The 25,314-nt window shown below is 42.7% G+C and overlaps 1 protein-coding gene across 1 annotated transcript in view; it reads right to left on the reverse strand.

Moving 5' to 3' along the window:
• Nucleotides 1-25,314, reverse strand: part of Rab40b (RAB40B, member RAS oncogene family) — a 63,413-nt gene that overhangs the window by 37,904 nt on the left and 195 nt on the right. The window contains exons 2-3 of the mRNA XM_076543966.1: nucleotides 4,288-4,451; nucleotides 1,419-1,593 (exon numbers count right to left, since the gene is read on the reverse strand). Coding sequence (XP_076400081.1) covers nucleotides 1,419-1,524 — 106 coding nt within the window. The 5' untranslated portion in view covers nucleotides 1,525-1,593; nucleotides 4,288-4,451. The remainder of the gene's footprint in view (nucleotides 1-1,418; nucleotides 1,594-4,287; nucleotides 4,452-25,314) is intronic.

Here is a 25,314-nt window from a genome sequence, read left to right on the forward strand (position 1 = left end):
GTCATGATGATAACGGACTAAGGCTCTGAAACTGTAAGCAAGCCCCCAATTAAATGTTTTCTTTAATAAGAGTTGCCTTGGTTATGGTGTCCCTTAACAGCATTAGAACAGTGACTAACACACCTACCAAGCACAAAGTCCTGTGTTTGATCCCCAGCACCAAATAAACTGGACATGGTAGTACTTGCCTGTAATCCTAGCACTGGGGAGGTGGAGGTAGGGAGATCAGAAGTTCAGGGTCATCCTTGGCTACATATTAAATTCAAAGCCAGCTTGGACTAACTACCTGAGATCATGTCTCAAGACAAAGAAAAACAAAACAGAAAGGTGAAAGGATAGAAAATAGAGAGGGGTACAATTTTATCACTTCTCCACCCCCCTCCATCTCTAACCCTTAGTTCTCTGTTATAGAATATTATTTTAAGATGTGTTACATATGTTTATGCTGTGAAACATTTGTTTAATAATGCAAAGATGTTTTGCATTCTTTTATGTTACGTTTGTTTAACTCTGTGAAGCTGTATTACTTTGCCTGCCTAAAACACCTGATAGTCTAATAAAAAGCTGAACAGCCAATGGCAAGGCAGGAAAGAGAAATAGGTGGGGCTGGTGGGCAGAGAGAATAAAGAGGAGGAGAAATCTGGGAGAAGGAGCAAGAGAAGGAGGAGGACGTAAGGAGCCAGCCATCCAGCTACATCGCCAGCAATGGAGTAAGAAAGAAAAGTTTACAGAAATAGAAAAAGGTGAAAGCCCAAAGGCAAAAGGTAGATGGGATAATATAAAGTTAAGAAAAGCTGGCTAGAAACTAAACCAAGCTAAGGCTGAGCATTAATAATTAAGAATAAGCATGCATGTGTGATTTATTTGGGAGCTGGGTGATGGACCCCATAAAAGAGCAAAGACAACCAACAACAGTTCTCACACTCCATTTTACTGTAGGTACTTTGCCCCCTTAAGAAGAAAGGACACTTTCCTGTTCTGAGTTCCTTACCCTGCACAGCTAGCCTCAGATAGGTGCTAGAGAGATGACTCAGTGGTTAACAGCACTGGCTGCATTTCTAGCGGCCTGCATTTTAATACCTAGCACCTAAATGGTGATTCACAACTCTAACTCCAGGTCCAAGGAATCTGATGCCCTCTTCTGGCCTTTGTGGGCACCAGGCACACAAATAGAGCACAGACATACATGCAGACAAAAACACCATTCTCGCCGGGCGGTGGTGGCGCACGCCTTTAATCCCAGCACTTGGGAGGCAGAGCCAGGCGGATCTCTGTGAGTTCGAGGCCAGCCTGGGCTACCAAGTGAGTTCCAGGAAAGGCGCAAAGCTACACAGAGAAACCCTGTCTCGAAAAACCAAAAAAAAAAAAACAAAAACCACCATTCTCTTGAAATAAAATAAGAGTCCTCAGCTTACTACCTGGAATTATACCCAATAGCCTCTTCAGCCTTTCCCTGCTGTGGTACAGAGCCAGAACACTTCCTGGAGGGGGTGATGAGTGGCATCTGCCTCCTCTTCTCCCCATGGTCCTTATTGTGTCATGGCAGTCACTTTGAAACTGGTCTTTACTCAGCTAAAACATGGTAGCTACCACCTACAGAGAAAAATCAAAGGTACCTTGAGCTGGGCGGTGGTGGCACATGCCTTTAATCCCAGCACTTGGGAGGCAGAGGCAGGCAGATCTCTGTGAGTTCGAGGCCAGCCTGGTCTACGGAGTGAGTTCCAGGAAAGGCTCCAAAGCTACACAGAGATACCCTGTCTCGAAAAAACAAACAAACAAACAAACAGACAAACAAACAAACAAAAGGTACCTTGATATACTGCAGGGCTTCAGGTCACATACGTGTTTGATATTCATGGTTTATATAAAATGACATATAATTCACATAGATTCTATAAATATCCTTCTATATACTTAAAACAATCTCTAGATTATTTTCAATATCTAATACAGTGTAAATGATAATACTAATCTCAGCTAGATTATTTATAATACCTAATACAATGTAAATAGTTGTTCTTACTGTTTAGAGAATAATGATAAGAAAAAGTCCTGCTCATATCCTGTAAAAGCATAATTTTTTCATCAAATATTTTTAGGCCATGGTAGATTGAGTCCATAACGCAAAATCTACACATACAGAGGGCCAGCTGAAATGCCATAAAAGGACTGTCACCACATATAGATGACCATTTTCTGCCCTGAAATTAATATGAAGCCCACCAAATAGCACACCCATCCAACAAGGATGCTTATTTCACAAAGCAAGAGTTCCCACCCAGGAAGCCCAGAGCTTCCTGAAGGATGCCTTCTCCAACTCATAATTTCAATAATTGTATAAAACCCAGGCAAAACGTAAAGAGATGGATACAACACTAGCAAATCTGTTCAATCCAGGGCTGGGCTTCCAGTTCTGCCCACCTCTGGTTACTAAAAAATTCCTCCTGTGGTCAAGCTAAAATCTCCCTGAATTTCTGTCCATGTCCTAGTCAGCTCTGAGAAATCAGGCTCTGACTAGCGGGAGTCACACAAGGAGGACAGAGGGAACAACAGAAAGGGGGATTTGCCATTTCTCACGGATGAAATAGAAGAAGAAGGTATACGTGATGTTGACACTTTGGAAGTGAGGGGAGGATAGGATGACTAACATGTTTTAAGTTTAAATTACTGTGCTTAAGAGATCTATAAAACAAAAATGCCTCTAATCTGTAAGCCCTACTTGTCTAAGAACAGATAATTTCCTAGAATGCTGGCTGTTCTTGCAATTGCCTGGTCCTGTACAATTTTAGTGAAACTGTTGTTCATGTGAGATAACAAACTGTGTTTTTGCTTCTGTAGACAAGCTTGCTTGCCCCAGAATGCACAGAGAGAGAATGTGTGCTTGATTGCGCATAGGCAGGAAGTATGTCAGAATGTGTACTTGCCCCTGATTACATGAAGGCAAGAAGTATGTAGCCTTGTGAGTTTTGCTTTTATAAGCTCCTGACTAATGTGATTTGGTTCTACACCTTGGGAATCCCAAATCTCAGGTGTAGACCTGGAGCCATTATCTGAATAAAGCCTCTTCTTTGTTTAAATTTTTGTTTGTTTTTTGAGACAGGTTTTCCCTGTGTATCCTTGGCTGTCTTGGAACTCTGTCTGTAGACCAGGCTGGCCTCAGATCCACCTGCCTCTGTCTCCTAAGTGTTGGGATCAAAGGCATGCGCTGCTGCTACTACTACCCAGCTTGCTTGTGATTTTCAATATGCATATTCACCAGAGCTCAGAAATCCTAAATAATTCACTTAATAAAATTCCTGAAGCCGACTTGTTAAGTTGGTTCTCAGCTTCAATATGCCCTTGACATAAAGTTTTTAGAAGCTAGTTTTCTGAAAGTCAGGGAGAGTTCCTTCTTTACACACTTGATTCACAGCAAGCAGAGCCAGGCACCACCCCGTAATTCTAGGTGTCAAAAATCAGGGGGTTGCATCATAGATCCAGAAGAATGGGCACCATGGTGTGCCATTTCCAATTTTAATTAACTACTTCAGGCTTCTCCCTGTGTTTTAAAATAATGGCACTGTTTATCCTGATGCCAAATAACCCTGTTCAGCCTTGTCTATGATAGTGAAAAACTTGGAACAAAGGCTTATCCACTATGTCTAAATAGATCTTTCAAGAAGGATGCCAGAATTGTAATCTACAATGTCTGTGAGTGTGATATTATTTGGAAACATATAATCTTTGTGTGTGAGTGTGATATTATTTGGAAACATCTTTGCACACATAATGAACTAAGGTGAAGTCATGAGGTGGAGTCTAATTCAGTGTGACCGTGAAAGGTTTCCAGAGGCCTCTGTAGTTCATGGACCACACTAAGCTACCCATATTCCCATCCATCCTCTGGGAATGACTGTAGTAGTAAGACTTCAGCATGGGGCAAGAAGAGCTGGAGCTTTACAAAAGCCTGGAATCCAAGTTGCTCCACAAACTTCTTGTCGTGTGACACAGAGAAGTTCTTCATTGCCATATCCACCTCTAGTAGAATTTTTCTGTTGCTGTCCCCAAACACATGTATCATGTAGCCTTAGAGTTTCTTTGGAAGGGAAAAAAGGTGTTATTTCTTGTTGTTTCAGACTGAGTATTAAATATTAATGTGTTTTCTCATTTTAAAATTAATTAATGCAAACAGCAAATTCACAGTCAAATTAGCTTAATAACTTTTTTTTTCATGTTAGCCCTAGAGCTTTGCACATGCTAGGTAAACCTTTTACTACTGAGTCACATACCCAGCCAAACAAGACTCACTTTTTATAAGAATGTCTGGAATGTCTCTTGATGAGTTGAGGGGTACATAATGGAAGGGCTGGACATAGCCTTCATAGGAGTGCCGGAGTCCTATTTGCTGTTCTTGCCCTGTCTTCAGACACTAGCTCCCTCTTGGAAGAGAAAGCATGGCTCATGGCTTTGTCCTGTGGGGACAAAATAACTTGATTTGCTCAAGCTCCATCCTCAAATGCCCATTAAAGATTCACTGTACTGGTGGTAATCCATGTGTGCTTCTGAGCTAATCAAAGGTACTGGGTGTGGTGGAGGTGTGTAGCTCTGGTCATCAACCTGACTTTGCTGTGATTGGGTCCCTACATTCTCTGAGTACATATAAATGAAATCCCCACCTGAAGATGTCATTCAGAGCTGGGCTAGCTAGGCCCAGGGTGGGAGAGTTACACAGCTGGATGGATAGGACAGGGGCCTTTCCCAGATGCTCACATCTGCTGTTACCTCACAAAAGCCCCAGATCATTTCCCTCTGAGTGCCCCACTCAGGTAGCACTGAAGAGAAGCCCAGGAATCTGTTTCCAAAGGGCCCAGACAGTGCTCATACTATGGTGCTAAGACTCCACTTTCAGAACTGAGCCTCAAGTAAGGAAGGCTCATCTCCCAACATCTGTCCATCTCCTAGATGAGAGAGAGCATTACCTCCAAGATTTTGTGGGAAGCATGCACCCTGCTGCTTTGCACCTATCCACTCCCACTTTTGAGTATGTGATTAGATTGCTAAAGAAACTCCATTTTGTGCTAGGCATCCATCTTGGTACCTAACAGCCATTTGTCTCTGACTCAAGTTCCTGGAAGATAAGTTCCCAGTAACCCTGACTCTTTGACTCCCACCCAGAAATGTACAGCCACGACCATCTGCTTGTTATGATGAATAACTGCTGATTGTGGCTTCTGTAACTTGTTTATGCAGATGTTCAAGGACCATTTTGAGGTCACTTTGACCATCTAATCTTGGCAGAGCAGAACAAGGTTTTTGCCTTTAAAAGTTCTTCCTTCTCTCACCTCTGCTCAGCACATCTCTGATTTGGGTTAGAGACTGTGGACCTGCTAGCTGCTTTAATAAATTTGGCTAATTATAATCTGAATTGAGTCTGAGGGTCTTTTTCTGGAACTCCATAACAGTGAGTACTGGCTTGGACTCTGGGACACAGCAGAGATCGTGTAGGGACCACTATTGCCCATGGCTGGAGTGAGGTAAAGCCTCCACCACACTCCCTTCTTCCACCCTCACCTGTTCCTTACTCTTATCTCACCCTTAAACTTCCATTGCCACTAAGGTTCACCAAACTGTGAGCTCTCCTCTCACAGGCTACTACCATAATCCCAGACCCTGGGCTTGTTGGCCTGTTTGAAGGTTCAGCCTCACTTTTCTTCATTGATACATGTCAAAGACACTAGAAAATGTGTTTCTGGAACACTCTATGTCAGGCTAGCTCCCACACGTGCACAGACCAAACCCTGGTTTGCAAAACCTTGGCCCTTCCCATCTGATCCTTGTCCCACAAGGTTGGGATCCTTAATGCAACACCTGCTGTATCAGCACACAGTACTACATGTATATAACCAGTCTAAGGGTATCTGGTTTTCCTTGGAATAAACTTTGACATGTCATGCACTGACTGCATGATCCTGAAAGGTTTGAGGTCTTGCTTTCTACCAGACTCAGCTTTCCAGTTCCTTTGGGTCTTAACTGCTTACATGCAATGTGTGTCTGACTTACCAATGCTGTTTGCATTCCTACTCCCACATACCTCATGAATCCAGGGTCTTGGATGCTTTTCAAGCCAGCTCTTTTATCTTTCTGGGACCCTTAGTGAGCTGAATGAAGTGTGTATTGGCTTCTATTTATGTAAGACTCCAGGAACAAGATTATACTGTAGTTATGAACTCCTGGGTAATGGTAAAGAACATGCAGCCAGAAGGCTCAGCACTGAGAAGTGGGAGCAGCATTGTCCCAGGCTAATCAGAACCCAAACTTTAGAAGTACTGCGCAGAACACCCCAAATTTTAAAATTAAGCTGCCATTTATTGGACCCCAGACTATGGAATACTTGCAAGAAAAGTTAAAAAGCAGCCGGGCGGTGTTGGCACATGCCTTTAATCCCAGCACTCAGGAGGCAGAGGCAGGCGGATCTCTGTGAGTTTGAGGCCAGCCTGATCTATAGAGTGAGTTCCACGACAGCCTCCAAAGCTATACAGAGAAACCCTGTCTCAAAAAACCAAAAAGAAAGAAAGAAAGAAAGAAAGAAAGAAAGAAAGAAAGAAAGAAAGAAAGAAAGAAAGAAAGAAAAGAAAAGTTAAAAAGCAGTGTGTCTGCTCTGTGAGTTCGAGGCCAGCCTGGTCTCCAAAGCGAGTTCCAGGAAAGGCGCAAAGCTACACAGAGAAACCCTGTCTCAAAAACCAAAAAAAAAAAAAAAAAAAAAAAAGCAGTGTGTCTGTGTGTGTGTGATCCTGGTAATGGAACCGGAGTCTCAAACATGCTAGGCAAGGCAAGTGCTCTGCCACTGAGCTACAATCCTATCCCAATAATAATTAAAAAACAAAAACTTCCTTTTTCATGCAATGTTGTAGGAATTCATTCTGCCAATAGCTTTGGGACACAAGCCTTGGGGCATGGCTTCTTGTCTGTATATATGACTGCTTAAAAGGAGAGAGAAAGTGGGTCAAGCTCTCTCTTGGGGTGAGGAGACCAGGTCAGGCAGTGGAAAGTGGCTTGCAGTTGGTCCCCATAGGCCTTGAGGAGAACGGAAGCTGGATCCGCAGCACGTCTACCTTGCTTTGTATTAGTGAGTCTGCTTCCCCATCACACCCCTTAATAAATAAATAAATATATATATATATTATTTATATAGAGGTATGTATATGTGTATATATATACATACCTCTATGGGCTTACGCCTCAATGCATATGTCTTCTTTCTCTTTAGACATCCCTCTTTCCTTCTCATAGGAACCATCGTATAGAGGATATCAGAACGCAGCTCGAATCATCTGGCTTGAGTGCTGTCGTTATGCATCAGCTATTATGTTTTATTTGCCACTGAATGTAGCTCTCCAGTCCTGTTGGAGATTATCTGGCAGGGTGGAGGTTAATATCCAAAAGGATTGGGGGAGTTGGATGGAGTCATGGATACTGGACTATGTCTTCTCTCGGGGCTCACACACATCTGCTTGTTATTAGCCATAGTACCTTTGTAACATCTATAGTTGCCTTTACTTTCAAGACTAGAGACAGCTGTGGATACCTGGGCCTCAGGATCTCTAGAGATCCGGGAGAAGGTAGAAGACATCTTGAATTTTCCTATGAAGAACAGAAAGGGTCCAACAGGGCCTGAAGACTGTTCATCTTATCCTGACCCCCTGACACTGCTCCAATGTGCTGATTGTCCATTCTGTCAATCCTTAGGCTGGGGTAACAATAATATGTGCTACGTCTGTTTTTGTTTGTTTGCATAACTGGTGATTGACTCTTTGAGTGAAAATTTTGCATTTTCTGGAAAGACAAGAGAGATTTTTGTCAAACTTTTTGTTGTTGTGTAGCAAGCTTTCTTGTCAGACTATCTTTTGTGGAATCACCAGCTCCCTAAATAATGACACAGAGACTTATTAATTATGAAAGTTTGGCCTTTAGCTTAGGCTTTTCTTAACTAGCTCTTATAACTTAAATTAACCAGTTTATATTAATTTACATTCTGTTACATGGTGTTACCTCTTTTTTATCTTGCACCTCCTGTTTCCTCTCTGTGTCTGGCTGGCAACTACGGTTTTTTCCTTCCCAGAGTTCTCTCTCTGCCCAGAAGTCCTGCCTATACCTCCTGTCTAGGCATTGGCCATTCAGTTTTTTAGTACACCAGTCACAGCAATACATCTTCACATAGTGTACCAATATCCCACAACATTGTTGTTCATGTTGATGTTTCCTGAAATGGATAGAGTCCATCAGAATGTGGAGTGTCAGATCTCAGACAAATTCCAACAGATTGAGATGCATGGCCCACAGACCCAGAAAGTGCAGGATTTCTTTCTTTCTTTTTTAAAATTTATTTATTTATTTATTTATTTATTTATTTATTTATTTATTTTACAGTGTAATGTCTGCATGTATCCTTGCAGGCCAGAAGAGGGTACCAGATCTCCTTACAGATGGTTGTGAGCCACCATGTGGTTGCTGGGAATTGAACTCAGGATTTCTGGAAGAACAGCCAGTGTTCTTAACCGCTGAGCCATCTCTCCAGCCCTTTTTTTAGTTTTTTGAGACAGGGTTTTTCTGTAGTTTTGGTGCCTGTCCTGGATCTCACTCTGTAGACCAGGCTGGCCTCAAACTCACAGAGATCTGCCTGCTTCTGCCTCCTGAGTGCTGGGGTTAAAGGCATGTGCCACCACCACCCAGCAAAGTGCAGGATTTCTACTGGTGATGAAAGGTGCTTATGGAACCATGTCCTGTGTAAGTAACTTGTGATGGAGGAGTGAGTCCTATTCATAAGAGCTAAAGAGGGTCATGTCCTCAAGAGTTTGTCCCCACATGACTGGAAGAATTTTCCATAGCCACTTCCTGTATTAGAGGCCTTGCTTCTGACACAGTTCCAGAGCTGAGTCCCTAGGGCCTGTCTTTTCAGGGACAACCCTAGCCAGTTTTGGCACAGCCATAGTGGGTGTCCCTAAAGCCAGTCCAGGGAAGGTCGAGACTCCTGCTACCACAAGCTACTGAGAAACCAACCCCAACCCCCATAAAATGCATCACCCTCCCAAAGTCAGATACCAAAGTCAGAATGCCAATGCTTCCCCATCCAGGGGAGAAAACAGCTCCACAGAAAAGCAACAATGCTCCTATGAAACTGTGGTAAATATACAACTTTTGCAAACTTGAGGGTAAGAGATGAATCAGAAGCCTCTGCCAGAGCCACTCCTGGTGTGAAAGGAGTCTGTCTCAAGCAACTCAGGCTGTCAACTAAACAACACAGGCTGGGTGGTCTACACACAGCTCGCTGTCATTTCTCACAGTTCTGCAGGCTAGAAGCCAAGATGAAGGTAGGTTTGGTTTCTGTTGAAGACTGTCCTCCTGTCTTTTAGATGGGGTCCTTCTGCTTTGCATGGCCTCTCTTTCCCCTCCCCTCTTCTTCTCTTTCCCCTTTGTCACCTCCTGTTCTTTTTCTTGTCTGGGTTTTTGAGACAGCCTTACAATGTAGTCAAAATTGGCATGGAACTCAACCTTCTAACTTGGTTTGCTGAATGCTGAGATCACAGGATTCTGCCTCCATGCCTAGTTTCTCTTCCTCCTCTTGTAAGGCCACTAATCCCATAGGCTAAGTCTCCACTATAGTAACCAAATTCAACCCCAATTTTTTTTCTCAAAGACCCTCTCTCCAAATACTATTGAATTGGGATTACAGATTCAACATGATTTGTTGTTGTTGTTGTTGAGGTTCTCTCAACACTACATAGGTTCTCTCTATGTAGTGCTGGCTGGCCTGGAATTCTCCATAGACCAAACTGGCTTAGAATTTACAGACATCTGCCTACCTCTTTCTCCTGAGTGCTGGGATTAAAGGCATGTGCCATCACCGCCTAGCTGCTTCAACATGATTAAGAGACATAGATGTTTAGTCTATAAAGAAGCTGATGGTGGTAAGGAACCTTGAACTCCACTGAGAGCAAGAAAAGTTATGGAGTAGGACGTTCAACCTACCAGAGACCCTGGGCTGGGAGGTATGTGCCATTGTCCCCTCAGCTAGCCTTTTACAAAGGTGCTTCTTTGGCCTTTGGGACTATTAGAGGACATCTATCTCTATCCCAACCTTATTGACAACAGGGGCAGATAATCCTAGCTGGGTGAGAGAGCTGATCCTGAGTAGCCGTCCTGGCCTCCATACATTAGAGGCTAGTATCTCCCCTCTCTTCAGTGGTAACCACCAAAAATGTCTACAGAATGGTCAGGTGTTGGGTGAAAGACACTCACCACGAGCAGCAGCAGCAGTTGAAGTCCACTGGTTGAGTGCAGTTTGATTTGCATGTGACTATCTCTTATCTTAGAGGTCATTCTAGCCTCATAGCACAGGGCTTGTTCCGAGTGTAGGCCTTTACCCTGGGGAGGAGTGATATTTACTCTTTTTCTTTTATTGTGTGTATATGTATACACGATGGGAAACACTCATACCATATTGTATGTGTGGAAGTCAGAGGACAATTTTGAATAACAAGTTCTTTCCTTCCACTCTTACATGAAGTCCAGGAATGGAAGTCAGGTTGCCAGGCATGTGCACAAGCATTTTATCCATTGTGCTCTCTTGCTGGCCTGAGGGTAATGTTTTATGGTGACAGTTTCAGTTTGGGAAGACGGGAAAGTTCTGAATGGTGGTAATAGTTGCACGAGAATGCGAATTCGCCAGGCATGTGGTGGCTCACACCTTTAATCCCAGCACTCGGGAGGCAGAAGCAGGTGGATCTTTGTGAGTCTGAGGCCAGCCTGGTCTACAGAGTGAGTTCCAGGACAGCAAAGGCTATGCAGTGAAACCCTATCTCAAAACAAAACAAAACCAACAACCTCCCCAAAAAAGTAAAAGAATGTGAATGCACTTAAAAATTATTGAAAAGCAAACATGAAAATTATAAACTGTCAAATTTTCTGTTATATACACTTGGCACAAGTTTAAGATAAAAATAAAACAAAGCTGGGATTCTGGTGGCACCTCCTGTTTTGGTTTGTATTGGGTTGGAGAGTTGGTGGTAGTGGCTGTTTGAGGTGGAAAATAAAGGTGGCTAATGGACAAGTGTCCACCTCATTGTTTTTGTTTCACCCTTTGTACCTCTAAACAGCCCTCAGGGTAGGGGCAGATTACAGTTCCCACTGACTGCTGGGCAGCGGTGGCCCACGCCTTTAGTTCCAGCACTTTGTAGGCAGAAGTGGGAGTATCTCTGAGGTCGAGGCCAGCCTGGTCTACAGAGTGAGTTCCAGGATAGCCAGGGCTAACAAAATATCTTGTCTTGAAAAACCAAACAAAATATTACAAAGACAATTCCTACTGACACACAGGAGGACACAATGGTTCAGAGAAGCCACATGGATAGATGTCTGCCAGGGTTCCATCCCTAGAGCTGGTTAGTATAACATATTATCCTTGCCTCACATGATGGTGCACAACATTAACCCCAGCACTCAGGAGACAAATGCAGGCCAGCCTGATGTACATAGCAAGTTCACAGCCAGCCAGGGCCATATGGTGAGACACTGCTTAAATAAATAGCCAGGTAACTGTAGCATTGTATATGTACATTAAACTTTACCATTTTAACCTTATTTTTTTCTGTGCTGGGATTCTATCCCAAGACTTTGTATATTCTAGGCAAGTGTGCTGTGGGATGGTCTGTATGTCAAATTGCTCTGATTGGTCAATAAATAAAACACTGGCCAGTGGCTAGGCAGGAAGTATTGGTGAGACTAACAGAGAGGAGAAAAGAAAGAACAGGAAGGAGACACTGCCAGCCACCACCATGACAAGCAGCATGTGAAGACGCCGGTAAGCCATGAGCCACGTGGCAAGGTATAGATTTATGGAAATGAATTAATTTAAGATATAAGAACAGTTAGTAAGAAGCCTGCCACAGCCATACAGTTTGTAAGCAATATAAGTCTCTGTGTTTACTTGGTTGGGTCTGAGTGGCTGCGGGACTGGCGGGTGACAGAGATTTGTCCTGACTGTGGGCCAGGCAGGAAAACTCTAGCTACACAGGTGCTTCACCTCTGAGCTACATCCTCAGCCCATTTAACCACTGTTTAGTTATGCTGAGCACATCATGCTATACCACCAGTTTCCAGAACTTGCCCATCTCCAAGCTGAAACTTGTGCCCACTAGACACTAACTGTGCTATCTTCCTCCTCCAGCTCTGGTAGCCCTCATTCAACTTTTCACCTTTACAAGTTTGCTCACTCTAGGGACCTGTATCTGGCATATTTGTTACTCAGCATGATGTCCTCAGGGTTTATGCACATGTCAGAGTTGCCTTCCTTATATATAAATATACCATGTTTGTTCATTTATCATGCATACAACTGCTAGGAATATCTTGTACAAGTTTCTGCATGGATGTGTTTTTGCCACGGGGTATATAGGAAGGGGTGGAATTCTAGTTCATACAGTAACTGTTTAGCTGTTTGAAGACCTTCAAGACACTGGTTGTATTTCTGAAGAAAATGTGCTCTGTAATTTTCAGAGCAGACAATGTGTTGATCCATTCCCCTCCTCTGGCCTAGAGTAGAATTTCAGGCAGGAGATCCCTTATTGTAGAAGGTGGAGGGGAAAATCCCAGGCCATATGCAAGAAATACCTTTCCATAAAACAAGATTTTATCTTTACCAACTATAAAAGAGCATCCCTTTTGTAACTTTCTCTGGTGCCCAAATAAAAATAGAGCGAAGAACTGTAGACATGATTGACCGTATTTATCTCAAACCAAGGGCTTGTATGAATAAACTAACTCTATTTTCTCTTCCCTTCTGTGGAGAAGTAAATAGAAATTAACAGCTGAGCACAGAGTGGGTGTGTGTTGGCTGGTGACTCACTGAAATTCATCACCATATTCCAGTTGCTCTCTTGCTAAAGAAAGAAAGTCTATTTTAGGCAAAACTAACCTGTGGATGTCTCAGAAGTACCAGAGCCCTGCTACCAGATCCATTTTAATGTGAAGCAGCTATCAGAGCTCTACCCCCTGTTCCCCGCCTGCCCCTGCCGACATTTTTCCTCATAGACTGCTAGGCAGCCCACCCGAACCCCTGCCTCACCACGGCACCACAGCTCCATTTGGAAAACTTACCTTTAAGCCTTTCCTACTCAATTTCTGCCCACAGTTCACTCCACTCCACCCATGCTCCCTCAACTAGATCAGCACAGGTGGGTCCAGAGCCTGCTAAAATTGCCTAGTGCTCTGAAAGCTTCTCTCATGCCCCAGTGTACCTCTGACTGACATCACAACCCCTTGTTCAGGGGCTGCCCCTCTGTGGCCCATCCCAATGTTGCTGACATTTGCTGTGGACACTTTGAGGATGAGTAAAGGACTGGCTGGAGCCTACCAGAGAACAGTTATATGGTGCCCATGATCTCTACAGCCATCATGGCGTCCCCAGATGGCCAGAGTAACAAGGCTGACACTGGATGAGCTCTCTCAACTGTAGATTTGCATGGGCAGGGAAGAAGCTGCTTCAACCGTGTATGTAAAGTGAGACTTGCAGTACTGGCAACCCCCTGCCCCGAGACACCACATGTATCCTCACAGCATTTGGCTGTGCCCCTTGGTGCATGGGCTTCAGGCCAAGGGTTCTCCAGCAGTTCACTGCAATTTAACTGAAGCACATACAGTGGACAGTTTTCTCTTGCTTTTACACTTGGGGGACCAGCAAGACATCACAATGGGTGAAGGAGCTTGCTGCCAAGCTGATAACCCTCAGAACCCATGTGGTAGAAGAGAACTCATTCCAGAAAATTGTCCTCTGACTTGCACACACATGCATACCCACTCACCCACATCCACAATAGATAAATAAATGTAAAAATTTACCTTAAGTACACTTAGTGTAGAGATTATTCACTCATCCTGGGGCCTTTTCAGTAGCCAGGTGTGATGGATGGAGAGGCAAGAGCATAGTCGTGTGAGGAGTCTGTCAGACTCAGGAAGCCAGCTCTAGTGGGAGGCATGACACACTAAAATCTGGCTCTGAGCCAGGCTAGTAACACCAAATGTCCAGATGAGCCTCTGTGGGTCAGAGAATGGGCCACTGCTCCATGGTAGTGCCCTAGGAGGAAGCTAGATGACTTGTGGGGAATGAGAATGGATGTGGAGGGCTGGACAGAGTCCTGCCCTGTAATGACTAAGCTTCGTGGTCAACTTGGTTGGATTAAAAAAATCACAGTGGAAACATATCTCTGAGTGGGTCTGTAAGGATGTTTCCAGAAAGGTTTAGTTAAAAAGGTAAGATCCTGCCAGGTGGTGGTGGCGCATGCCTTTAACCCCAGTACTTGGGAGGCAGAGGCAGGCAGATCTCTGTGAGTTCGAGGCCAGCCTGTCTCTCAAAACTAAATAAATAAATAAATAAATAAATAAATAAATAAATAAATAAATAAATAAAAAAGGTAAGATTCACCATGTATAGGGGCAGTATTTCCCCTAGGTGTCCTGACTAAAACTGGAGAGTGAGATGAATGCCTGTGTTCATTCCTTTGTGTTTCCTGATTGTCTGTGCAATGTGACCAGCTACCTCACACCTTTCTTCACAATTTCCTTTCCATGATGGACCATACCTTCAAACTGTGAGCCGAAATGAACCCTCTTTCCTTAATAATAATAATTAATAATAATAAAGCATTGCTTTTTGTCAGGCATTTAGTCCTTATTATTTAGTAATAAAGAAATTAATCAATACAGTCTCATGTCCATTCTTTGGTCTCCAATACTACTCTTTTGATGGAACCACTGATACAAGTGATGACATCTTTTCATGGTGTATTGTACCTTGTTTTTACCCCTTAACAACTGAATCCCAAGATCAATTGACACTTGCTTGGAACAGATGGGCATGAACAGTCAGAGATCCTACCTACCCTCTATAAAAGTGGCTTTTTCATGACGCCAACCCTTGATTGCCTTACAGATTTGGAAGAACATCTGGAAGGAAAGTAAGAACCATAGTTTAAGGGTCTGAATGAAGTCTTCCTATGAGGGTGAGAGACAAATCACACTCCCCAAAAGCTATAAGATTGAGCGGAAGTTCCAGTGCCAGAGATGGGCTACTTCCTTATTGTTGTTGGCCAGGGAGGCTTTTGAGTCACCTAGAAGCATAGTGGCTACTTCCAGTGCCACTGGCTGCACGCTAGAACTAAATGCATTTTTTGGTTATAGGACACTGTAGAACACTGCATTTTCTTTTCCTTTCTCTCTCTCTCTCTCTCTCTCTCTCTCTCTCTCTCTCTCTCTTTTGCTCTTTCTTTCTTTTTTTGGTTACAGGACATGAAGAAATCAAGCTTGACTGAACTGGCAGTATCCTCTCTATTTGTCATCTACCATAATACTGGAAGGCACTGTGTAGACTACTGGGCAAGAATTGTTTTCAACAACCCTGCTTTTGTTTGTTTTGTTTTGTTTTTCAAGACAAGGTTTTTCTGTGTAGCCCAGTCCTGGAACTCACTTTGTAGACCAGGCTGGCCTCGAACTCATGGAGATCCACCTGCCTCTGCCTCTTGAGTTCTGGGATTAAAGACATTTGACACCACTGCCCGGCTCCTGCTTAGTTTTGGATCACCATGACAGGAAGTGTTGACTGGTGCAACAGTAGCACAACTGTTATGCATTCAACCAATTGCTTTCCCACTGAATTTCAAGCCACCTACACTGGTACAAACATGTGTTTGTTATTGTAACCAGGGCAAGAAAACCTGTGGCTGGATATACATAAGCTCTAACAGGAAAGTCATTACTATTGCTTTGTTAAATGGATGTGATACATTGCCTGTCAAATTGTCTTTTGAATGTTTGTGTTTATGTCTATAAATTACTGTTTTTTTTTAGTCTTGGTCATTAAAATAACTTCTTTTTATTTAGCAAGAGGTGGGTATGGTAGAGACTTATAACCAGCCAAACTATTAAGAAAAATTGACTGTTGCTGTGGCATAGTAGTAAAAAAAATAATTAATCATCTATTTCAGACCATATTCTCCAAGGTCCAGGGAACATCACAGAATAAGAAACAGAATTTAAGAGTCATAGGAAGCAGTATAGTGTTGTGTAGCTTTGTTAATTGAAACTTTCCTTCCTGGAAGGAAAGAAGGTGGATTCTATGATTCATGAAGTTCAAGAGATTTGTAAGACCCAGGAAGCTCATGAAGTTGGTAAGATTCACCAAGGTTATCCAAGTGGTTAGCAATTCCTAGGGGTAGAAGTGCTGTCTGCCTATCAGTGATGTCGTTTCATAGCCGCTGTCTATGTTGGTGTGGGCTTTTCAGAGAGGCAGCTGTCTGTGAGCCTCCCATGCACCCATTAGCTTCATGTTGCTAGTAATAGCAGCAAACTCTTTGGTTCACTAAGCAAGACTTGTGAGGAACCACTTATTTGGTCTTAAGTTAATGCCTAATCTTGAGTGAACAGACATTTGTTTACATCTCCTGGGAAAAGTCATGCAGCTCAGGATTTGAGAATGTTCTGGGGCCCCACTTGGGGTCTACCAAACCTATCAAAGGTTTGAGGCTGGCTATTCACAGGGAATTTTTTTTTTAATTCCAGAGAAAAGAAAACCAAAACAAGAATAGAAATGTCTTTTTGTTTTCTTTTGAGACAGGGTCTCTCTGTGTAGCCTTGGCTGTCCTGGAACTCACTGTGTATACCAGGCTGGCCTCAAACTCACTGAGATTTGCTTGCCTCTGTCTCCTGAGTGCTGGGATTAAAGGAATAAAAATGTCTCTAATTAAGCCAGCCGATAGTGGCGAGCACCTTTAATCCTAGTACTCTGGAGGCAGAAACATGCAGATCTCTATAAGTTTGAGGCCAGCCTGGTCTACAAAGTGAGATCCAAAACAGGCACCAAAACTACACAGAGAAACCCTGTCTTGAAAAAAGAAAAAAAAAATGTCTTTAATCAAGCCATGCAATGGTGGCACATGCCTTTAATCCTAGCACTCTGGAGGCAGAGACATGTGGATCTCTGAGTTCAAGGCCAGCCTGGTCTACAGAGCAAGTTCCAAGACAGCCAGGGCTACACAGAGAAACCCTGAGTGGGAAAAATGAAACAAAAGTCTTTAATCAAGCAACTTTATTTTCTCAAGAATAAACTAATAAATGATTTATCTAACAAATTATGCATATTCTTGCTATACATAATCAACTTGGGCTTTGTAGATAACATCAATGAAAAGCACATGATAGAATTTACATATTTAAACTTGTAAAATGGCTCAGTGGGCAGAGTTGCTTGCTGCCATAGCTAAGGATTTGACTTTGATTCCTGGGACCCACATAGTGAGAAGGAGAAAACTAACTCCTACTAGCTGTCCTCTGTGGTCCACATATAAACCGTGGCACAAGTGTATACATGCATACATATAAACAATGTAATACAAAGTTTTAAAGGAACTGCAGCTATGATTCAGTGGTTAAAAGCATGTATTACTCTTGAGGACCTGACTGAAATTCTCATTGGACAGCTCACAACTGCCTGTAACTCCAGCTCCAGGGATTTCTGGTATCTCTGACTGCCATAGGCACACCTGCATAGACAAATACAATACACACAACTAAAAATAAAAAATTTATTAAATTTTTTTCTTTAAAAAATTAAAAAAAATTACAGGGGGATATACTCAAAATACATTGCATGAAAAGTTTTTTCAATAAAAAAGAGTTTATATTTTTGACTCAGGAAGATTTATGGAATAAAAGGGCCTTCCCAAACATTTACAATGTTGTAGCTAGAGTTTTTCTGCCTGGCCCACAGTCAGGACAAATCTCTGTCACCCGCCAGTCCCGTAGCCACTCAGACCCAACCAAGTAAATACAGAGACTTATATTGCTTACAAACTGTATGGCCGTGGCAGGCTTCTTGCTAACTGTTCTTATATCTTAAATTAATCCATTTCTATAAATCTATACTTTGCCACGTGGCTCGTGGCTTACCGGCATCTTCACATGCTGCTTGTCATGGCGGGGGCTGGCAGTGTCTCCCTCCTCCTTCCTGTTCTCTCAATTCTCCTCTCTGTTAGTTCTGCCTGTACTTCCTGCCTGGCCACTGGCCAATCAGTGTTTTATTTATTGACCAATCAGAGCACATACAGACCATCCCACAGCACAATGTTGTTTGCATAGTCACCAAATTTTAAGTGGGGAAAAATAAACTAAAGAGTTAAACTAATGTCATAAAAATAACTTCAAATTCGTGACAGGTATGGGTGGCACATGCCTTTAATCCAAGCACTCAGAAGGCAAAGGAGGCAGGTCTCTGTGAATTTGAGGCTAGCCTGGTCTACATAGTGAGTTCCAGAGTAGCCAGGGCTACATAGTAGATGCTGTCTCAAAGGAAAAAAATGACAAAAACACAACAAACAAAGAACAAAAACAACAAAACCACTTCAAATGAAAACAGAAAAAATCCTCCTCCCTTTCTTCCACTGGACTCCAGGTGCTCCGTTCCATGCCTAGCTGTGGAACTCTGTATCTGCTTCAATCAGGCACTGGATGAGTGTCTATGGTGACAAATAGGGTTTTCACGGATCTGATTACAGGAGAAGGCCCAGTTCAGGCACTCTCTCCACTATTGCTAGGAGTTTTAGCTGGGGTCATCTTTGTGGATTTCTGGGAATCCAAGAGAACAAAGGCAGGGATCAAGATCATGACGGGGAAACCCACAGAGACAGCTGACCAGAGCTAGGGAGAGCTCATGGACTCTGGATTGATGGATGGGGAACCTGCAGGGGACCAAACCAGGCCCTCTGAATGTGGGTGACAGTTGTGTGGCTTGGTGTGCTTGTGGGGCTCCTGGCAGTGGGACTTGGATTTATCCCTGGTGCATGAACTGGCTTTTTGGAACCTATTACCTATGGCGGAATACCTTGCTCAGCCTTGATACAGTGGGGAGGAGCTTGGGCCTCTTGATGTGCCAGACCTGTTGACTCCCCATGGGAGGACTTACCCTCTCTAAGAAATGGGTAGGGGTGGGGGGCAGGTGGGTGGAGAGTGGGAGAAGGGGAGGGAGGGGGAACTGTGGTTGATATGTATGTAACATGAAAAAAATGAATAAAATAATATATAAAAAACAAAAAACAGAAAAAATCATTTATAAGTCATTTTAGTGCCCAGAAAATTGGCCATGGATTAAATTGTCTAGGTAAAATTCACTCTTCAAAATACTTTTCAACAAAAGCCTAACTAATAGTAGAATAATTATAATGGAAACTTGTACACACACACACACACACACACACACACACACACACACATGACACAAAGTTAAATGTACAAATGGTTGAGGGCACCAAAGAAAACGGAAATCGACAAGCCTTGATCTGAGTGTAGGAAGGAGGCTGAGATGGTGGGTGCTGAAGTGCCAATCTCCTTTTAGACCTTCAGAATATATTTTAATTCTCTTCACAGAGAGGTTTTTGGTTTTTTTTGTTTTTTGTTTTTTGTTTTTTGTTTTGAGACAGGCTTTTTCTGTGTGTAGCCCTGGCTATCCTGGAACTTACTCAGTAGACTAGGCTGGCCTCAGACTCTTAGAGATCTGCCTGCCTCTGCCTCCTGAGTGCTCAGATTAAAGGCAAGTGCCACCACCACTAATCACCTGGCTGGTCTTTTGCTTTTAAAAAAATGATGAAATACAATACAATATACACATGGGAAAGAGCATGATCATATCGATATGTACCATTTAATAGAAAGCTATAAAGTGAGAACCTCAGTTATAAATCACTGTTCCAGGCCAATAAATACAAAGCCAGGGCTGGCTAGATGGTTCAGTGGGTAAAGACACCTGCCACTGAGCCTCATGACCTGGGATCCATGGGTCAGAAGGGAGTACTAATTCCTTCAGGCTTTCCTTTAATGTAGTAGGAAACATTACTAAAAGTAAAAAGCAGTTAACTTCATGATGGCAAATAGCTCTCAGCTTAAAAATGTTTTTATTTCATTTCATTCTTGGAAACATATTTTCCCTGGGAAAGTTATTTTCTTTCGACTATAGTTAATCATTCCACTGTCTTTTGGCTCCCAGGGAAAACAGATGTTAATACTTTTTGACATCTTTGCTATTCATATTACAGAATTCTTTTGCTTTTGGTATTTTATTACTTCACTGCTATTTGTCTAAGAATGGACATCTTTTACTTTATTTACTTTACAATGTTTCTATGGGCCTCGAGAGAGGGCTCAGCAGTTATTCCAATTCATTTCTCAGTACCCACTTCTGAAGGTGTATGAAGGTTTGTAATTCCAGCTCCAGAAGCGTCCAGCACCTCTGGCTTCTATAGGCACAGGCACTCTTGTGCACATACCCCCACACAGATACACACAGACACACACAGAGTGGAGAGAGGGAATAAATCTTAAAAGAGTAAAAGATCAGCAGCAGATACTGGCATATGTCTTCCATTTCAGCATCTAGGAGGCTGAGACAAGGAGGATCAAGAATTGGAAGCCAGCCTTGCTTTAGAGACTCAGTGTTAAAACAACAGTAATGTTTTTGGGATCTTACGCTAGAAGGACGGTGTATTTTATCAGTTCTAGAACATGTCAGTATTTTTATTTTTTGAGAGCTTAAACTAAGAGAAATTTTATTTTTAAAACAAAATAAATGCATTAACACAGGTCCAAACACCACTGCAAGCATTCATTGAGTGTTGTTTGTTTGTTTTTGAGACAGAGTTTCTCTATGTAAGTCCTGGCTATCCTGAAACTCGCTTTGTAGACCAGGATGGCCTTAAATTCAGAGATCTGTCTGCCTCTGCCTCCCAGGTTCTGGGGTTAAAGGTGTGTGCCACTCACTGCCTGGCTCATTGGATTTTATAAAAGAAAAAACTGTACTCAGGTGTCAACTAAAAACATAACCATTTTAGAAAAGCGCACAGCTTATGGTGACCTGGCTACATGGACATTTAAGAAGCCATTGTGTGTTTGCAGCTGTGTGGAAATGCAATGTGAGGTAACAGAAGGTGGAGCAGCCTCAGTCGTCCCTTCAGACTCCTTGCCCCACTCTGTGTGCTCTGGGTCTCCCTCCTGAGTTAATCAGTAGGTAAATGCACAAGGAATTTAATATTAGAGAACACTTCCAAAGGTTAAAAATAGATTCAATGGCTAAAATTACCCCAGAGGTCTGGGGATGTGGTGGTGGGTGTTCTCAAAAGCTAGATTTCGCACAATAGCAGACATTAATGCAGTCACATGTGCTTACAGTAGTAGAAAAAGAAACACTGATCAATAGAGGTGGGTTCATACTGATGCACAGGATCTCTCACTGGCTGACCTCAACATCTCATCAGCTCCATCAATTATTTCCTGCAGGTCCTCATTGGTAAGTTGTCGCCTACCTCCTTGACCACACACTTCAGATTTTTAAATGCTATTTTCCCAGTTCCATCATCACTGAAGAGTTTGAGAGCTTTCAATATTTCTTCTTATGTGTCTTCCTGGGACATTTTTTGAGCCATTACTGTCAAAAAGTCACCGGAGTTCATTTTTCTGTCCCTTCCTTATCAATTTCACTGGTCGTTTTCTTCATTTCTTCTTTCTTGGATTTAAAGTCTTGATGTCAATAGTTCCAGTTCCATCAAAATCAAAGAGACCAAAAGCTTCTCGATTTCCCCTTTCTGTTCTTTAGTAAGTTCAGGCTTAGGACTCATTATTTTTCTCTGGCCACTGGATGTCATGTTACATTTAAGGCCGTCTCCGAACAGACTCATCTGACCTGTTACTAAGGCAACGGTGTACACGTAGCCTTGGGGCTCTTCCCACGGCTCCCCATGCCTGACCTGCTTCCCATTCCATGTCAGTCATTTTCACTTAGTGTCTTCCTTCCCTTTTCTGGAAGCCCACTTAAATTTTTACTAAAACTTCTTGCTCTGTTCTTCATGTCTCTTTTTTGTTGTTTGTTTGCTTGTTTTTTTTCAAGACAGGGTTTCTCTGTGTAGTTTTGGTGCCTGTCCTGGGTCTTGCTCTGTAGACCATTCTGGCTTTGTTCTTCATGTCTCTTAACCTCTCCCACAATGTCCCTTTTAGTTTCTCTATGCTACAGTATCAGTAATTTTTCTGGCCCCTTATTTAGGGATTCTCTCCTCATTCTGTGTTTAATCTACATATAAGTCTAATAAGATTTCACACTGAGCTAGGCATTGGTGGCATATACTTTTAATCCCAGCACTCAGGAGGCAGAGGCAGGCAGATCTCTCAGTTCGAGGCCAGCCTGGCCTACAGAATGAATTCCAGGATAGCTACACAGAGAAACCTTGTATTGAAAAATAACAACAAACAATAACAAAAACCCCAAAAGACCAAGAATCAAAACAAACAGATTTCACTCTGGAGCAGGGTGTGGTAGCACATGCCTCTAATGCCAGCACTCAGAAGCAGAGGCAGGTGGATCTCTGTGACTTTGAGGCCAGCTTAGTCTACACAGAGAGTTCCAGGCCACCCAATGTTAAACAGTCTGCCCCCACCTCAATATTTTATTATGCAAATATTGTTTTTAACTTAAACAAATTTCTTTTTCATCATTTGTTCCAAGTCTTTGGCACTTTCTTCTTCCCTATATATATTTTCAAGTCTGGCTCTAAAAATATTTACTGTATGGGTATGAGTGTTTTCTTTAATGAATGTACATGAACCCTATGCATGGAGGCCAGAAGAGGGGTAGATCCCTTGGAATTCGGGTTACAGGCAGTTATGTGTTGTCATATGGGTACTGGGAACTGAACCTGAGTTCTCTGAAAGGACAGCAAGTGCTCTTAACAATTTCAGCAATCTCTTAAGCCCCTGATTTTTCCTTTTTTAACATTAAAGGCATAACTGTCCCATTATGTACATCTGTTAATGCCAGCACCTGTCTTTATCCACCACCTGCTGTTGCTTCTAGTACACTCAAGACACACTCAATCTTTGCTTAGTCGGTGTGTTAGTTGACTTGGGATGCCATACTACTACCAGGTTTACACAACAGAAGGTTTATCTTCATAATTCTTGAGGCTGGATGTTTGAGTGACAGCAGTGTTGGTAAGGACTGTCCTGTTTCTGGTCCGAAGAAAACTGACTTCCTGATGTTTTGCCATGGCTTGTTCCTGATGTATGCAGAGACACAGTGAGAGTAAGCTTTTGTCTCTATTTATGGAGTCACTCAGCAGTCCTCTTGAATTATGGCCCCACTCCATGAGTTCATTTTAACTTTAATTACATCCTTAAAGCACCATCCCTGTATCTCTGCCTCCAAGCTGCCTTGCCATAGGCCAAAGCTGCTTTATTTATTAGCCAATGGGAACAACACATATTATTCACAGAATACAGAAAGACATCCCACAGCAGGAATGGACCCTGGGCCTGGAATACAGGGATTGTTCTGGGTTTGTCGCTTTGTGCCAGAATATCTCTTTGGAAAGCCCAGGGTTAGCTCCTTTATTCTTCTTTTTTTTTTTTTTTTTTTTTTTTTTGGTTTTTCGAGACAGGGTTTCTCTGTGTAGCTTTGCGCCTTTCCTGGGACTCACTTGGTAGCCCAGGCTGGCCTCGAACTCACCGAGATCCGCCTGCCTCTGCCTCCCGAGTGCTGGGATTAAAGGCGTGCGCCACCACCGCCCGGCTTATTCTTCTAATCATGTTTGTTCCATGACACTTGCATAAATCCAACATCTGTCTTCTACAAACTGGGGACAGAGCAAGTTTACCAAAGCAGGACGAGAATGGTGTATATAGCCAGTTGCCTAGGTTTGCTGCTGTGGTGGGACCTGCTGGCTAACAGGGACAAACACATGTTCCTGAAGTTGAAGTCTCTCCCTTTTCTGTGTAGGTGAAACATTGTCTCATCTAGTGCTCAATGATGATGTCTTGCCCCTCATGACTCTGATATCAAGAAAAAAGGGCAGAAGTGTTTAGTGTCCTCCTCTGGGACTGGCAACCAGCATATAATATTCTGCTTAATAACAACAAACACTCCAATTTGGGCATGTTGGCACTCTCCTGTAATCCCAGCACTTGGGAGGTGGGGACAGGAGGAATATATATATATATATATATATATATATATATATATATATATATATATATATATATATATATGACAGATTCTTGAGCTGGCCTTCAACTCACTGCAATCCCCTAGCTTCAGATCCTAAATATTGAGATTAAAGGAGTGTACCACCATGCCCAGTCACCTCATCACTTTTGACTCTATTATTCTTGAATTATGTAAAGGATTTCCATGATGGCAAAGAGAAGGTGTATTGCTCAGGAGAGATCTAAAGTTTCATTCTCTCAATGCCTACATTTCCCATTTGCTTAAAACTTGTGTTTTAATAGAATAATCTAAGTAATATGAATTTGGGTTGCAAATCTAATCAAGATCAGACAAGAATGACTTCTACCCATACCACCACCACTTTGTTCAAGGCTTCATAGTTGCCAGGTGCAGACTTGCTTGCACTGTACCTTCTTGTGGCTCGTGTAGCCTTTTGGAGTCCTAAATTTATGGGTAAGTTGTTCTTCCTCTACATGGTCACCTGCTGTGGATATCTTTCTGTATGCTGTGAATGTGTGTTACTCTGATTTGGTTGATAAATAAAATGCTGATTGGCCAGTAGCCAGGCAGGAAGTATAGGCAGGAGAAGAAGAGAGGAGAATTCTGGGAAGAGGAAGGCTGAGTCAGGAGTCACCAGCCAGACACAGAGGAAGCAAGATGTGAAGGCAGAACTGAGAAAAGGTACCAAGCCACGTGGCTAAACATAAATAAGAATTATGGGTTAGTTTAACTGTAAGAGCTAGTTAGTGGTAGGCCTGAGCTAATGGCTGAGCAGTTTTAATAATATAAGCCTCTGTGTGTTTACTTGGGTCCAAGCGCTGCAGGACTGGCGGGTGAGAAAGATTTGTACTGATCATGGGCCAGGTGGGACACAGGAAAACTTTAGCTACAGTCACCTTGAACCAATCAACTTCAATACTGTTACTTATCTTTACTAAAAACAAAATACAACAAAACCTACCTTTACATTTTTTGGGTTTTGTTTTTTGTTTTTTGAGACAGGGTTTCCCTGTGTAGTTTTGGTGTCTGTCCTGGATCTCACTCTGTAGACCAGGCTGTCCTGGAACTCATGGAGATCCACCTGCTCACAGGTTATGCATCCCTTCCTTTGAAGGAACAACCCTGTGTGCTTAACACTCCTGGTTCCCTTAGTGTTTATCTGTGAGCACAAGGGCCTCCGTGTCTCCCATAGGCCTGTCGACCAGGGAAATGACATGGGGAGCGCAGTCTGAGAAGGTATTGCATCACCCTCT

The sequence above is a fragment of the Peromyscus maniculatus genome, chromosome 8, assembly GCF_049852395.1.
Source record: "Peromyscus maniculatus bairdii isolate BWxNUB_F1_BW_parent chromosome 8, HU_Pman_BW_mat_3.1, whole genome shotgun sequence".
NCBI classification, from domain to species: Eukaryota; Metazoa; Chordata; class Mammalia; order Rodentia; family Cricetidae; genus Peromyscus; species Peromyscus maniculatus.